Source organism: Salarias fasciatus, chromosome 22 (assembly GCF_902148845.1).
Source record: "Salarias fasciatus chromosome 22, fSalaFa1.1, whole genome shotgun sequence".
Lineage (NCBI taxonomy): Eukaryota > Metazoa > Chordata > Actinopteri > Blenniiformes > Blenniidae > Salarias > Salarias fasciatus.
The window spans coordinates 27,814,336-27,827,469 of NC_043765.1; the positions used below are offsets into that span (position 1 = coordinate 27,814,336).

Here is a 13,134-nt window from a genome sequence, read left to right on the forward strand (position 1 = left end):
AGTGTTTTTATTCTGGTTATTGTGAAATTTGTGAAACAAGAGGTGGAAAACAGAGAAACTCCATCAAGTGAAATTTGTGCTCCAAAACGATGAGTTTATTGTTGAAAAGAAGAAATCCACGAGTGAACAGCTGATGTGAAAACAATGTTTATTTGGTCAAAGCTTGAAGAAAATCAGCAGGCAGAAGAGGAATATTGCTGAAGTCAGTTTGGTGTGAAGATAGAAAAAGGGAGAGAGAGAGAGTGACAGAGGTGAGATGAGTGAGAGAGTCCCAGTGAGTCCGGTCAGGACTGGGAACACTGGTCTCTCCTCAGTGTCTCTCTGAGGGGAGTCTGGGAGCCCCGGGTGGCCTCACAGGTCACAGAGCCCACCTTCCTCCACTGGTCTGCAGGGAGCCTCAGGGTGCTGCTCCAGCTGTAGAGGCCGTCCAGCTTCTGCAGCACCCCGGGGCTGCTGCTCTGCTCCCAGCTGCTGCTGCTGCTGCTGCTGCTGTCCTCCACCCTCCAGCTCAGACTCCAGTCTGAGGGGAAGCCCTTGTTGGCCAGGCACATGAGCGTGGCCGTCCCCTGCTGCAGCTCCTCTCTGGAGGGGGGCAGCACCGTCAGGGTGGGCCGGGTATCACCTGGAGGACAGGGAGCACACAGCCGCACAGCTTGAGTGGGACACCGATGCTTTTGTCCTTGAAGAAGTTGCTGTCAGATGCTTTTTCTGCTCCAGCAGTCACTGGCTCACACATTGTTTCACTTCCCTTTAAGAAGCCTCTCATGCACATCAGCACAGAGAGAATCCTCCAACAGTTTGACCTCAAACTCCTCAAACTGCACCCAAAGCAACGCAAGCACATGTCTCAAAGTTGTTTCACAAAGTTTATGAGTGGAAACTTTAACAACATCAGCTTCAAATCAACGTCTGTTTTTAAAATTATTTACGACAGAATTTAAAAGGACAAACAGTCAATAAAGCTGTTATATGAGGAGGTTTTGACAAGTGCCATTTGAAGGCAGTTTTCAGTCCATAACGTAAAGCATTCATCAGTCCAAACCATCAGTTCAAAAGGTGAATTTAAAGTCATTGTTGACGTTTCAATAAGCCGACGTCCTGCAGTGACTGATTTCTGTCCAGAGCTTCTTGATCAGGAATCAAACACAAAGAAAGAATTTTGTTTTGGAGGTTTTTGGATTTTCTTTCAAAATAAAGTGTCATGTAGAGCAAATCAATACTATGTTAATGTTGAAAATACAGTTTTCAATCTGAAAAGAAGCCCAAAGCCTGATTAGTTGATTAATTACAATTAAGACAATTAATCTTTAGTCATTCCTACATTGATTTATCATGATAAATGTGATTAACTCTGACAGCCATAGTTTTTATTACTTAATCTTGATTTTAATCCACTGGAAGCTTGAGAGGAAAACTTTTCTCCTTGATTTACTGAAAGTGAAGCAGAGCTGAGCTCTACCACATGAAATCAGAGGAGATTAAAACTTCATCATTGCAGTAATTATCTAGAAAACACATCTTTCTGATCTCAAATCCTTCAAAAGAAGGTTTAATGATTGAATTTGAACCTTTTAGCTGTTATTATTAAAGGAGAATCAACTTACTTCCAACATCCAGTCTGGTTCCTCCACCGAACATGAACCACAGTGATACAAACTCATTGAGCCGCTGTACAAAAACCTCTGACTGCAGAGAGACACCACTCTCTGACTGGGAAACAAACTAACTCACCAAAACTAAACCAGGAACATACGTGACAATGTGGAAAATGGAGAAAACTCCAGACTCATCTTTAAATATCCAGCACATTCCTTCAATATTCCACTAAAAGTGTGAATCCAGAGTGAAAGTCAGTGATGAAAGTGATCAAGTCCCTGTTGGAGTCAGTCAGAGCATTTCCATAGAGAGACACTTTGCATCAGCAGCTCCATGCTCCAGTGCTCTGGGAGAGTTTATAGTCCTGACAGCTGAAGACTGGAGGACTGACAGCTGTCCTTCAGGACCAGAGAAGACAGAGAAATCCTCCTGCTCACAAACATGAGTGTGATCTGCGTCCTCATCTGGACTCTCCTCTGCTGCTGCTTCACAGGTAAAGTCCAGAGAATCCAACTGCTCTCCTCCATCAACATCCGTCCCTCTGAAATGAAGCCCACAGAACCATGAGGCTGCTTTGTCTTTCTGTCTGTGTCTCCTCAGAGTCCAGAGGCCAGGTCACAGTGACTCAGTCTGCAGCAGACAGCTCTGCTGTGGGAGGAACCGTCACCATACCATGTAACACCAGTCAGGATGTTGGTGTTTCTTTTCTTAGTGTTAATGGTGTACTTACTTTATCTTGGTACCAACAGAAAGATGGACAACCTCCTAAACTGCTCATTTACTTGGTCAACCGTCGAGCTTCAGGAATTCCAGGTCGTTTTACAGGCAGTGGACCAGACACTCGTTTCACTCTGACCATCAGTGGAGTTCAAGCTGAAGATGCTGCAGTTTATTACTGTCTGAGTTATCATGCTATCAACAGTCAGAAAGTGTTCACACAGTGAAAAACCGTCGTACAAAAACCTCCCTTAGTCAGACTGAACAGAAACTGAACTCACTGCTACACACTGATACACTTCACTGAACACACACAGCAGATGTTCAACCAGCACACTGATAGCTGATCCATGTCTACATTGTGGTTTGAAACAAATCAGTAGCAGATAGAGTTATATCTGTTTGTTTTTCATGATGAAACCAGATCATTTCCTCTTTTCCTCACACACATCACCTGGCTCATAACACCTCTTTACCTGAAAATCAAACATTTACTCCTAGAAATAAATGTCTGAGTAACAATCGAAACACCAATAAAGACCCTTTAAACAGACACAACGGGGACGAAGGCCTGGGGACAAAACCAGGAGCATTTCTATAAATATCTGCCGTTCCAGCTCCATGGCCTGATGTCCACAGCCGGTACAAGTTCATTAAAAGCTCCACAGTCACCAGCGCTGATCCAAGTCTCAGTCACAGAGGAAATCCAGTCACTGGAGCTGAAAGAGTCCCTCAGGATGAAGGTTTAGTTGCTCAGGGATCTGACATTCACCGGGGGGGGGGGGGTTTGCACAAAAGTAGGATAAATACATCCAGGATAAATGAAAATGCGCGGCTTGACTCAGCCGAGTTGGTGTTTTCTCAGATTAATCAGTTACACGTTTGCCGAGTCAAGACGAAAAGACGCAGCTTCCTCAAGCCAGATGTGGAGCATCAGGATAAGTGGCGTTCACGGTGTTCTTCAGAAGACCACAAGATCGATCCCACTAAAAAGGTTTGGAAGATCCTTTGTTTCAGCAAGCCTTTTATTTCCCACGGTCTTTAGTTTAGTTTAGTTTTTTTCCCTGAATTGTGCTCACACACCACTGATTAATGTGATTTCTTTAGATGACCAAGAAGCTGGCTGGAACAGCCAAACGCACAGCACTCTGGGTGGGGTCATTATCGGTGGGGGTGGTGGGGGGGGTGGGGGTGGGGCGCAGTGCCCACCCATGGGCATGCTCTGCCCACCAAAGGAAAACTGGATGCTGATGGCAGTCCGGGCACCGCATGTGATATCCCAGTCATATATTACTGTATATCAGGGATGGGCAACTGGCGGCGCGCGGGTCACATACGGCCCACACCCTCATTCTGTACGGCCCTCAAATTAATGAAAAAAAAAAGTGTTTTTGCTGCACAGATGAAGTTACAATGACATACTTTGGCCACCAGATGGCACGCCCTTCGTGTTTCCGGCTGGGTCCTACACCAGTGAGGAAGAGAGAGACATGAGCCATGGCCATGGCCCCCCCGACAACTTCCCGGCAGCCCGACCCGGCGCCGACTGAGTATCATTACCGGGGTCTACAGCTGATGTGCGCCCGGCAGACGCATCATGTCCCAGCGGCAGCTTGGCACCTTTGTCGGTGGCGTCTCAAAGCGTCCTTCCCGGTCTCCTGGCTCACTCCTCTGTCTCTGGCCCTGCTGTGTGGGCTCCTCCAGACTTAAGCTTGGTTCGCCCTTTACAACCCATTCTAAATACGCACCGGAGACGGCCGTTGGGGAAAACATGAAGGTGCTTTAATGCAGCTAAACTCGACCATGTCTGGAGTGCTCCATGATGCGTGACGCCAGTTTTTGTTTTGCTTGTCGCAAATTTGGCTCCAATACAGATCGTGAGGACATATTTACCATGTGTCGATGCACCAATTGGAAAAAAGCACTGGAAAAAGATGGAGGCTTTTTTAAACATGCATCAGGCACCGCACACTCCAGAGGGGTTGGATGATATCAGGACCAGATCTGAAAACTCTGATTAGGGGTTTTGTATCAAAAGTGATGGTACCAGAGACCGCTGCAACATTGAAAACTGGTCTATTGTGGTGAGATTTGTCCATGACTCTGTCCCAGAAGAGCACCTGATGGGCTTGGTGGAACTGAGTCAGCTTGATGCTGAACATGTGAGGACACAAATGCTCTCTCAGCTCTCTGACCTGCTATATAATGCTGATAACAGTGTCTCAATGCCATGATGGTGCTGCAGTCATGTCTGCAGTGACGGGTGGGGTGCAGGCCCTCCAACAAAAGCTCAGCAGGGGCCTTCCTTATGTTCACTGCTTCAATCACCAGCTGCATTTGGCAGTTGTTCATGCAATGCAAGCAGAGCCTTCAGCTAAAAGGTTTTTCGATTGGTCCAGCGCACTGAAATCATTTTGTCATAGACAATATGTTACACACACATACAATGCACCAACAGTGAAGAGATTACTGAAGATTCGCTGGACCAGCCACTTTGAGGTCACTGAGTCCATTGTGAACAACGAGGACAGCATCAGGAGACTCCTGTCTGAGGCAGCAGAGGGTGACACTGCACCCTTGGATGTTTGTACGGAGGAAAGTGGTCTCCTGGCCCAGCTGGAGAGGCAGAGCTCCTTTGCAACTGCAAAAGTCCTCCTTCATGTGCTTGGTGCACTGACATCCGGAAACTCCATCCTACAGTCACAAACTGTTGATCAGTGCACTGCATGTGAGGCTGTGACAGCTTCACTGGGCACATTGTGGAAGCTGAGAAGTGATTCCTTCTGCGAGGAGCGTTTCTCGCAGTGTGAAAGTACCAATCCACCTAAAAGGAGACGGATAGTGAGCTCACAGCTTGATGGTACCATCATCTCATCCTCATTAGGACAGGGGGAGCTGATATTTAAACTGGTCACTCTAACCTGACCTTTAAAAGGGCAATGTTCAACATTCTGGACAGAGCAACTGTTGAGATGGAGACAAGATTCTCTCAAAAGAATGTTGACTTAATGAAAGCCACATCCTCTCTCCTGGCTAAGACAACAGCTTTCCTGGACCCCCGCCTCCTCAAGCCACTTCGGGTGCCTGCATGCACAGAGCAAAGAAGCATGAGCCTGCAAAATGAAATTGTGGTTGCAAGATCAATGTTAATGGATAAACTGCCAACTGCTGTGAACCTCTCTGAAGCTTGCAAATGCATTCAGCAGGACAAAGATGCATTTATTTCCCATCTTGCACAGATTGTATGTCACTGCACTAATCATTGGTGTGTCTACAGCTGCATGTGAAAGCTCTTTTTCAACACGAACCCACATTCTCACTCATCTCCGAAGAACAGTGCTGTATTCATGGAAGAGAGATTTAGTCATTTTGGCCCATGAGAAATAAATTACAAGGAATCTTGACGTGAATAGATTTGTGACAGAATTTGCCAAGAGCAGCTGCAGACTTGTCCTGTCGATGCTATCTGGGACAATATGGATACCTTTAATCTAACCTGTTGCTTGATTACCGGCACATTTCATTGTGTTCTGAGTTATGGTGCGTTCACACTGGACGCGTCGCGGGCGTCGTCGACGCTTGGGACGCCTCGAAGCTGACGCTTGATACAAAGCTCTTGACGCTCGCGACGCTCTTGACGCGCGTCAGTTTATTGGCGCGCGGGAGGCTGATTTCTGTTTTCCGCGATGGCGGGTCGGCTTTATTTGTTAGATAAAGCTAGACCGCGTCGTCGTCGGAAAAGTGGCTATTGGCTGGTCTGCTCCTCTCTGCTCTGACTGCAGCGGGGAGCGCTGCATGAGACTGACCGCTTGTGAGAGCTTTGGGACGGGGATGGGCTCACGGCAGCACCCGCTGCTCATTGACGACAGCAACGAGACGTCCTGTCACGTCTCCAGAGCACCAGAAAAGGTCGCCAGATTTGTTGCTAGTTGCTTTTGACAAAAAAAAAAAGTTGCCAAGAGGCTTTGAAAAGTCGCCAGATTTAGCGAGAAAGTCGTCAAGTTGTCAACACTGGCTGGCCCGCATCGGTCCTCGGATCACTCGTAGTGACGTAGCAGCGGAGGGATCGTCTCTGATTGGTTGACGCCCAGCGGCAGCGCGTCGAAAGTTCAGTTTTCCCAACTCTCAAAGAGCGACGCTCCTGACGCCGGGGACGCGCGTCGTGGGCGTCGATGCTCGAAATGCTTGAAAAGCGACGCTTATGACGCTCCTGACGCGCCGCGCCGCCCCCCGACGCTCGTCCACATAGACTTTGCATTGAAAAGCGCCGCTCACGACGCTTGCGACGCGTCCGGTGTGAACGCACCATTAATCTTTGTTTGTGCCGTTCCCTTCTCTTTCACCTTAACAAAAAAACAAAACAAAACAAAAAACATTATCACCTGCAAGTTCATACGGAGCCCCTAAAGGGACATCAAATATTTCTTTTAAGGGAGTTTTACATGCTCCCTTAAAACTTTTACGTGCATGTGTAAAGCTTTTTACACGCGCCCTTAAAACTTTTACGTGTGCATGTAAAGTTGTTTCCACACTCCCTTAAAACTTTTATGGGCGCAGTAAAAATGCTTCCGTGAGCCACTTCCGCTTCTTTCCGTACCCATTCAGTCACATGGCAGAGATGGCCGCAGAAGTGAATTTGGAAAGCTTCCTTAAATCACAAAATGTACCCGACAGCGTCATCAACCAACTAAGAGATGACAAGGTGAATACCTGTATCGCACGCATTGCATGATGGAATTAAGCACGACTGTAATCACATAAGTTCACGTCACCAAATGTTTTCCTACTTTTGCTGGCTTTCCCTAATTTCTCAAATTCTAAAGTATTATTTGTATCAAAATTGTTTACACGTTCCTTTCCTTCTTCAGATCAACATCAGCGTCATTGGAGTTTTGACTGATGAGCAGTTAGGACAGTATATCCACAAATATGGTGACCGACTCGCCATGAGAGCATTTTGCCAGCAACGAAATGTGGCTGTAACAAATTCGCCCGTCGTTTCCAGGACGATCTTGCCACTACGCTTAAAGAGGACACGGGCGGGAAACACCAATCAGCAGGGGTGATTAACTAGGAGATGACGAACTTAAGATTGGTCATAAAGCAACATTTATTATAACAAAACCCCTCCCAACAGAAAACAAGCCACCCGCCGCTCGGGCGCTCCTCCTTAAAAACTAAACAGAAAAACGCCGCACAACGCGGGAAGTCCAAAAATAAACAGAAAGGCCTCAAGAAAGTCCTGTCTTCTCCCTTCCCAATGTTCCCCAAAGTTTGAGGCGCACGTCCCTGCACGGGGACCGACTGAGAGGCCGGCGGCCGATAATTACTCACGCCCGGCCAAGTCCAAAGACCTCTCGTCCCCGCTGCTCCTCCTCTCCAGCCCGGTGGCTCCGTGGCAAGCAATTATAATTCCCAAGAGCACAAGGTTATAATCCTTTTGTGGCAGTTCCTCCGGGTAACGCTCCACGGCCTCGCTCCTCCGGCAGGTGAGTTTCCCTCCAGGACGGCGTGTGACGTCACTCCCCTGGCGCAGCAGGTGCGCTGCCTTCCTTAAATAAACAACCCCGCCCCCATACCGATGTCCAGGTAATTACGTCCTTGTCACGGTTTCCAATCACAAAACCGTACTCCAGATTAAATTGCCACAGTGACCCAAGTCTAGCACATGAAGATGACAGCACAGGAAACACATTTTATCACCCCTGCTGGGTGAAACACGTAAGGACCTCCGTGGTCGTTACATGGCGAATGAAAACTCGAGGGACCCGCAGCCTGATAAGCCAGCTCTCACGCAAAGTATCAGGGAGAGACTGCGGGGATCTGGAAAAACTCGGGCCAATAACAACAGAGGTGGCAGCAGGGGTTTCCAGCTTAGCAATACACGTGGAGAAAAGACGTGTTGCCTGATTGAAATGGGATGGCTGCATTTTGTTAAAGGCAATTATCATCAAGTTCAAACAAAACATGGAGGTGGAACGCGTTCTCTGACTGTCCAGAAAACAGTCACAATGGCAGAGTTACTGGAGACTGGAAAGACCTTGTTTTTTCCAAATGGACGGTCTCCTGAAGGAGCAGTGGACGACTTTGATTTTGATATTCTTGACTTTAGTCACAACCCGTTACCCGCTGAAATCACAGTTAGTCGGCTGTATGAGGACACTAAAATACGAATGCTGCGTGAATATGTTTCATCCAGGAGAAGGATTGTTCCCCAGAAGCTGTCATAACACTCTCTGAAAACATCTTCAGACTTCGAGGCCACAGAGGACAAGCCAGAGAAGGTAATCACTCCAACATTTGTGTTATCAAAACATTATTCTGGATATCATTTCTCACATTCTGCAATTTGTGACGCATAACTTTAGAAAATGACTTCTAGTGTAAATGTAATATTGAATCAATAAACACATCTGATGAACTGATAAGGCTGCATTCTGCGTTCATGGCTGCTGTGTTGATCAGTAGTCGGCAACTTATGGCTCGCAAGCTGATGTGGCTCTTTTGATGACTGCATGTAGCTCTCCAATAAATACTGGCTTACATTTCTTAACAGGATAATTAATCAATAATTCTGCTGACGTTTTAAAGTAAAACAGCTTTCTTTTTTTCCTTTTTTTTAAATTAGCCTTTTATTAGTTTTTAAGTACGGAGTTTGATAACACTTTATACAATTTGGCAAACCACATCTTACTTCACACACACACACACAAAAGTAAAACAGCTTTCAAACAAGCCCTCATATGTGTTACAATTGACAACAAGGCATATTTAATTTGAAGATATCAAAAGGCTTATTTTCCCATTTTGCCACAAGTACTCTGAGCAGTTTTTCATAAAACAATGTATACAATCTGTTTCAAATATTAAAATATCACAAAAACTTTGATTAGTATCAGTGAAATATAAGAGTTTTTGTGTTTGTGTGAGTATATCATTAAACTGATACAATTTCAAATGTCCTTCAACATTTTCTTTTAAGTACCGTCTATCATGCTCAGCCCCGTCTCCCAGCAGAAGATGGTGTCTTCCTCTGCCTCGCGACGGTTCGATCCTCTGGTGCTGTCCTTGAAGCAGCAGATCTCCCTGAAAGCCGCCTGACAGAGGTTCACTCATGTTGCTGAAGAGTGGAAGAAAAGCGATCCAGCTTTTTTTTCACACTATCCTACAGGTTCCCAAATGCATTCATGCTCTCTGTGAATTGCAGAATCATCTTTGCTGTCCTACAAAACCAAACAGATAAAAAAAAAATCACATGTAGATATTTTTATTATCTTTTTGTTTTTTTGTGCATGAAATGATGCAACGTTTCCTGTTGAAGCGACAATACTTAAGTCAATGCATGTAATTTATGGACTTTGGGAGTGTCAGCAAAGGTTTCACAATGCTAACAAGCCAGGAATCCAAGGAGAGTGTTGACTGCAGTTGTCAGTGCCACATGAAGTGGAAGAGAGATGAAACGATTTCGTCTGTTGAAATGATGGAAGAAGCTCCAACCGGAGAAAGGTGTCACATGAATACAGAATGCTGATAATGAGTCATTGCCAAGACCTTGAAACCTGGCAAGAAGAATGACCAACGTCCCTGGGTGGGCTTGAACCACCAACCTTTCAGTTAACAGCCGAACGCGCTGACCTATTGCGCCACAGAGACAGACATCAAAAGTGGGCGTGGTCAATTTCTTAAAACCATAATAAGCATGATGGCCAAGAAGTCTTGGCGCAGATTATTTAAACCTGTCAGTGGAATTAAAAAACAAAGAAAAACATAAGTGCAACCCAGAAAAATACGACCAGCCTATCCAGAATCATCAGTCAGTTTGATCACACAAGTCTTCAGCATTGCATTGAAAAGTCTGAGATAAGTCGTGGCACGAATGCCAAAGGCAGTTTGTTCCACAGTGTGGGAGCAGCAAAAGCAGAAGAAAAAAGGAAAAATAAAGAGTCACCTCACTGTTTGTGTCGACCCTGAATGCTTCCAACAGAAGCTGACCTGATCAAGCAGGGTCCTGCCATGTTCACGGACAGTTAAAATCTCACAGTGTTTGGAAGGAGTCGGGTCATGAATGGCTCTGAAAACAAATGACAGGAGTTTAAAATTGTTTCTAAAATGTCAAAGTCATCTTCTCAATTGGTCATGTGTTGAATCACTAAATCTCATCATTTGACTTTTGCTTGTCTGTTGGATGACAAAACACACAGTGTCCTTAGCCGAGGATGATAGTGGCCCAGGAACCTCTGGGTTGTGGCCCTGCACGCTGCCGCTTCACCACTCAGCTCTATATAAATCTTTTCAATGTATGTAGAAATACAAATGCATGAAATGATGCAACGTTTTCAGTTGAAGCGATAATATTTCCTAGATGTCTGTGAAAGCAAGATATTGGCCCCTTGTCAGTGGTTCCATGGTGTAATGGTGAGCACTCTGGACTCTGAATCCAGCGATCCGAGTTCAACTCTCGGTGGAACCTGAATTGCCATTCACAGCACTGCGGCCGTTGTAGAGCGCTGGGGTTGCTTCTGCTCCTATAGTTATTGAGCCGACGGCATCAGTCCACTGGGAAAGACAGGCTTCTCACAAGATAAACTGCAGTACTGTCACAGTTGATTTCCTGTTTGTTGTGCAGTTGAAGCCACGCTCACATGTAAGAGTCGCTGTCACTGTGGTGCAAACTGGTGAGAGTGTGTGGCCGTTAACTGAAAGGCTGGTGGACCAGGCCCACCTTGGGAAGTGACTTACTGGCAAATGACTTTGAATCACTTCTGCAGAGCATGTGGTCAAGGTCAAAATGGCATTCCACAATTCACATTCCTCTTCCAAAAGACAGAAACCAGTTGAAGCTCCCCTCACCACCTGTAGGTAGTACTGAAGCATTTGTTGTCAGCTGAAAAACAACTCGGCCTGAATGCGCGAGTGAAATGTAACCGAGTTTGCTGTAAAGTGGATCACTGAGAACGCTCTCACACCTCCTCCAGCACAAGAAACCAATCAGACCTCAGATCTGACTGGTCATAACCGCGTTCAGCTGCCTGAGGATCTAACAACAGTGCAGGGATTGGATGGCACCCTTCCAGGACTCTCTGCACCATGTCGTCAGTATTGGTGAACTTCTGCTTAGGTTCTGGATCAGCTTGTACTCTGGAGAGTTCATTTATTGTCTTGTCTTTGGACATTTCACTGCTCCTGAGGAGTTGCGCTCAGTTTCCTGTCGCACCAACCAGTGTCTTTTTGCTATAGAGAGCAGCAGAATAAAGCCCAACTGCATTGATTTTTAAAGATTCCACACAGTAGCGACCATAAAGGTGCTGTGACAGTGAGTCTCTCCACCGATCAAAAGCTTTCGTTTGGTAGACTGAAGCCCAAACTTGTTCTTGTTCCAGCGACAATGTGGAGACCACGGTGGACGCCTGACAGTTGGCCTGTCCGCAGGTTCCATGATTTATTTCACAGCTTGGATGATGACATGACAAGACACCTCAAGATCTTCCTTTGGTCCACACATCGGCGGGGACTCTCAGGTCGCTGTCACAATCATTTGTTCTGTCTTCAATCCCACGTGCTACATTTCCGTGTACTATCTGAAGTTGGACATTGAATCTGTCGAATGTCATTGTTTTGGTTCAAGTGGGCTTCGTCATATGTCTCAGAAGAGGCTTTGTCCATTCTCAAAATGGATTGATTAGTTTGTGGTGTTAGCTTGACAACACTGGCAGAGCTTAAGTAAATGCATGTAATTTATGGACTTTGGGAATGTCAGCAAAGGTTTCACAATGCTAACAAGCCAGGAATCCAAGGAGAGTGTTGACTGCAGTTGTCAGTGAAACATGAAGTTGAAGAGAGATGAAACGATTTCGTCTGTTGAAATGATGGAAGAAGCTCCAACTGGAGAAAGGAGAAACATGAATACAGAATGGTGATAATGGTGATACTCCTCCAGAGTCCTGCAGTAAGCCAGGGACCGCCTCTCAGTCTCAACACAGACCTGGAGTATCATGCTGGCCACTGGGAAGATCGAGAAAGACTCACAGTGGATCAAGACATAATCCTTCACATCCAACCACACTATCACTGTACTCTTTACATCTCAGAACTTAAAGGCTGGAAAGAAGTTCAGTTTGGCTTCAAGAAAGTCTTCCAGCAGACACAGCTTGACGTCTCAGCCAGCTGGAGTTACTGAGTTACAAGCCTGACTGAAAGTATTTGGTTGAGCCTCTACAAACTGAAATATTCATCTGGCTTGAAGTTGCACAGCACCCGACCCTCAAACCTGAGCAGCTGCTTTATCCTGCATGCAGGCTGACCCAGCATTCCAGCATGCAGGTCTCTCATGAGCCTGAGACAGTTACCTGCTCATTTGAGAAGAGATGTTTGGAGGTTTGGAGGAGAAAACCCACTGGTGACGATCTCACCTCCTTCATGATGCTTGAACGTCAGCTGTATGTGGCCGTGTGGTGAGTCCATGTGGAGCTGCAGGAAGGTTGGCTTGCTGGAGTTCTCCAGCACATCGAGCAACTCTTCACTGACCCCAACCCTTGGATTTTATAAACTCTTCTGTCTCTCTGAAGTTAAATCAGAATGTGAAGAAATTGTAAACTGTCACAATGATCTGAATGTGTATTTGATGGTATGAAGAAAAGTTAAGCAGGTTTTTTCATCCTGAGTGAAGAGAGCAGCTTCCTCTGACTCACTGACTGTTTTTATTCTGGTTATTGTGAAATGTGTGAAACAAGAGGTGGAATACAGAGAAAATCCATCAAGTGAAATCTGTGCTCCAAAACGATGAGTTTATTGTTGAAAAGAAGAAATCCACGAGTGAACAGC

At 45.9% G+C, this 13,134-nt stretch overlaps 2 non-coding genes and 1 gene segment (V, D, J or C); 1 reads left to right on the forward strand and 2 right to left on the reverse strand.

Annotated features, from left to right (window-relative positions):
* Positions 1–129: 129 nt before the first annotated feature.
* Positions 130–1,761, reverse strand: LOC115408999 (Ig kappa-b4 chain C region-like). The segment is given in 2 exon segments: positions 130–622; positions 1,605–1,761. Coding segments are annotated over 2 exon segments (372 nt in total).
* Positions 1,762–9,892: 8,131 nt separating this feature from the next.
* On the reverse strand, positions 9,893–9,966 carry trnan-guu (transfer RNA asparagine (anticodon GUU)). Its single transcript has one exon. It is a non-coding gene; the product is annotated as a tRNA-Asn (tRNA).
* Positions 9,967–10,711: 745 nt separating this feature from the next.
* Positions 10,712–10,783, forward strand: trnaq-cug (transfer RNA glutamine (anticodon CUG)). Its single transcript has one exon. It is a non-coding gene; the product is annotated as a tRNA-Gln (tRNA).
* Positions 10,784–13,134: the final 2,351 nt, after the last annotated feature.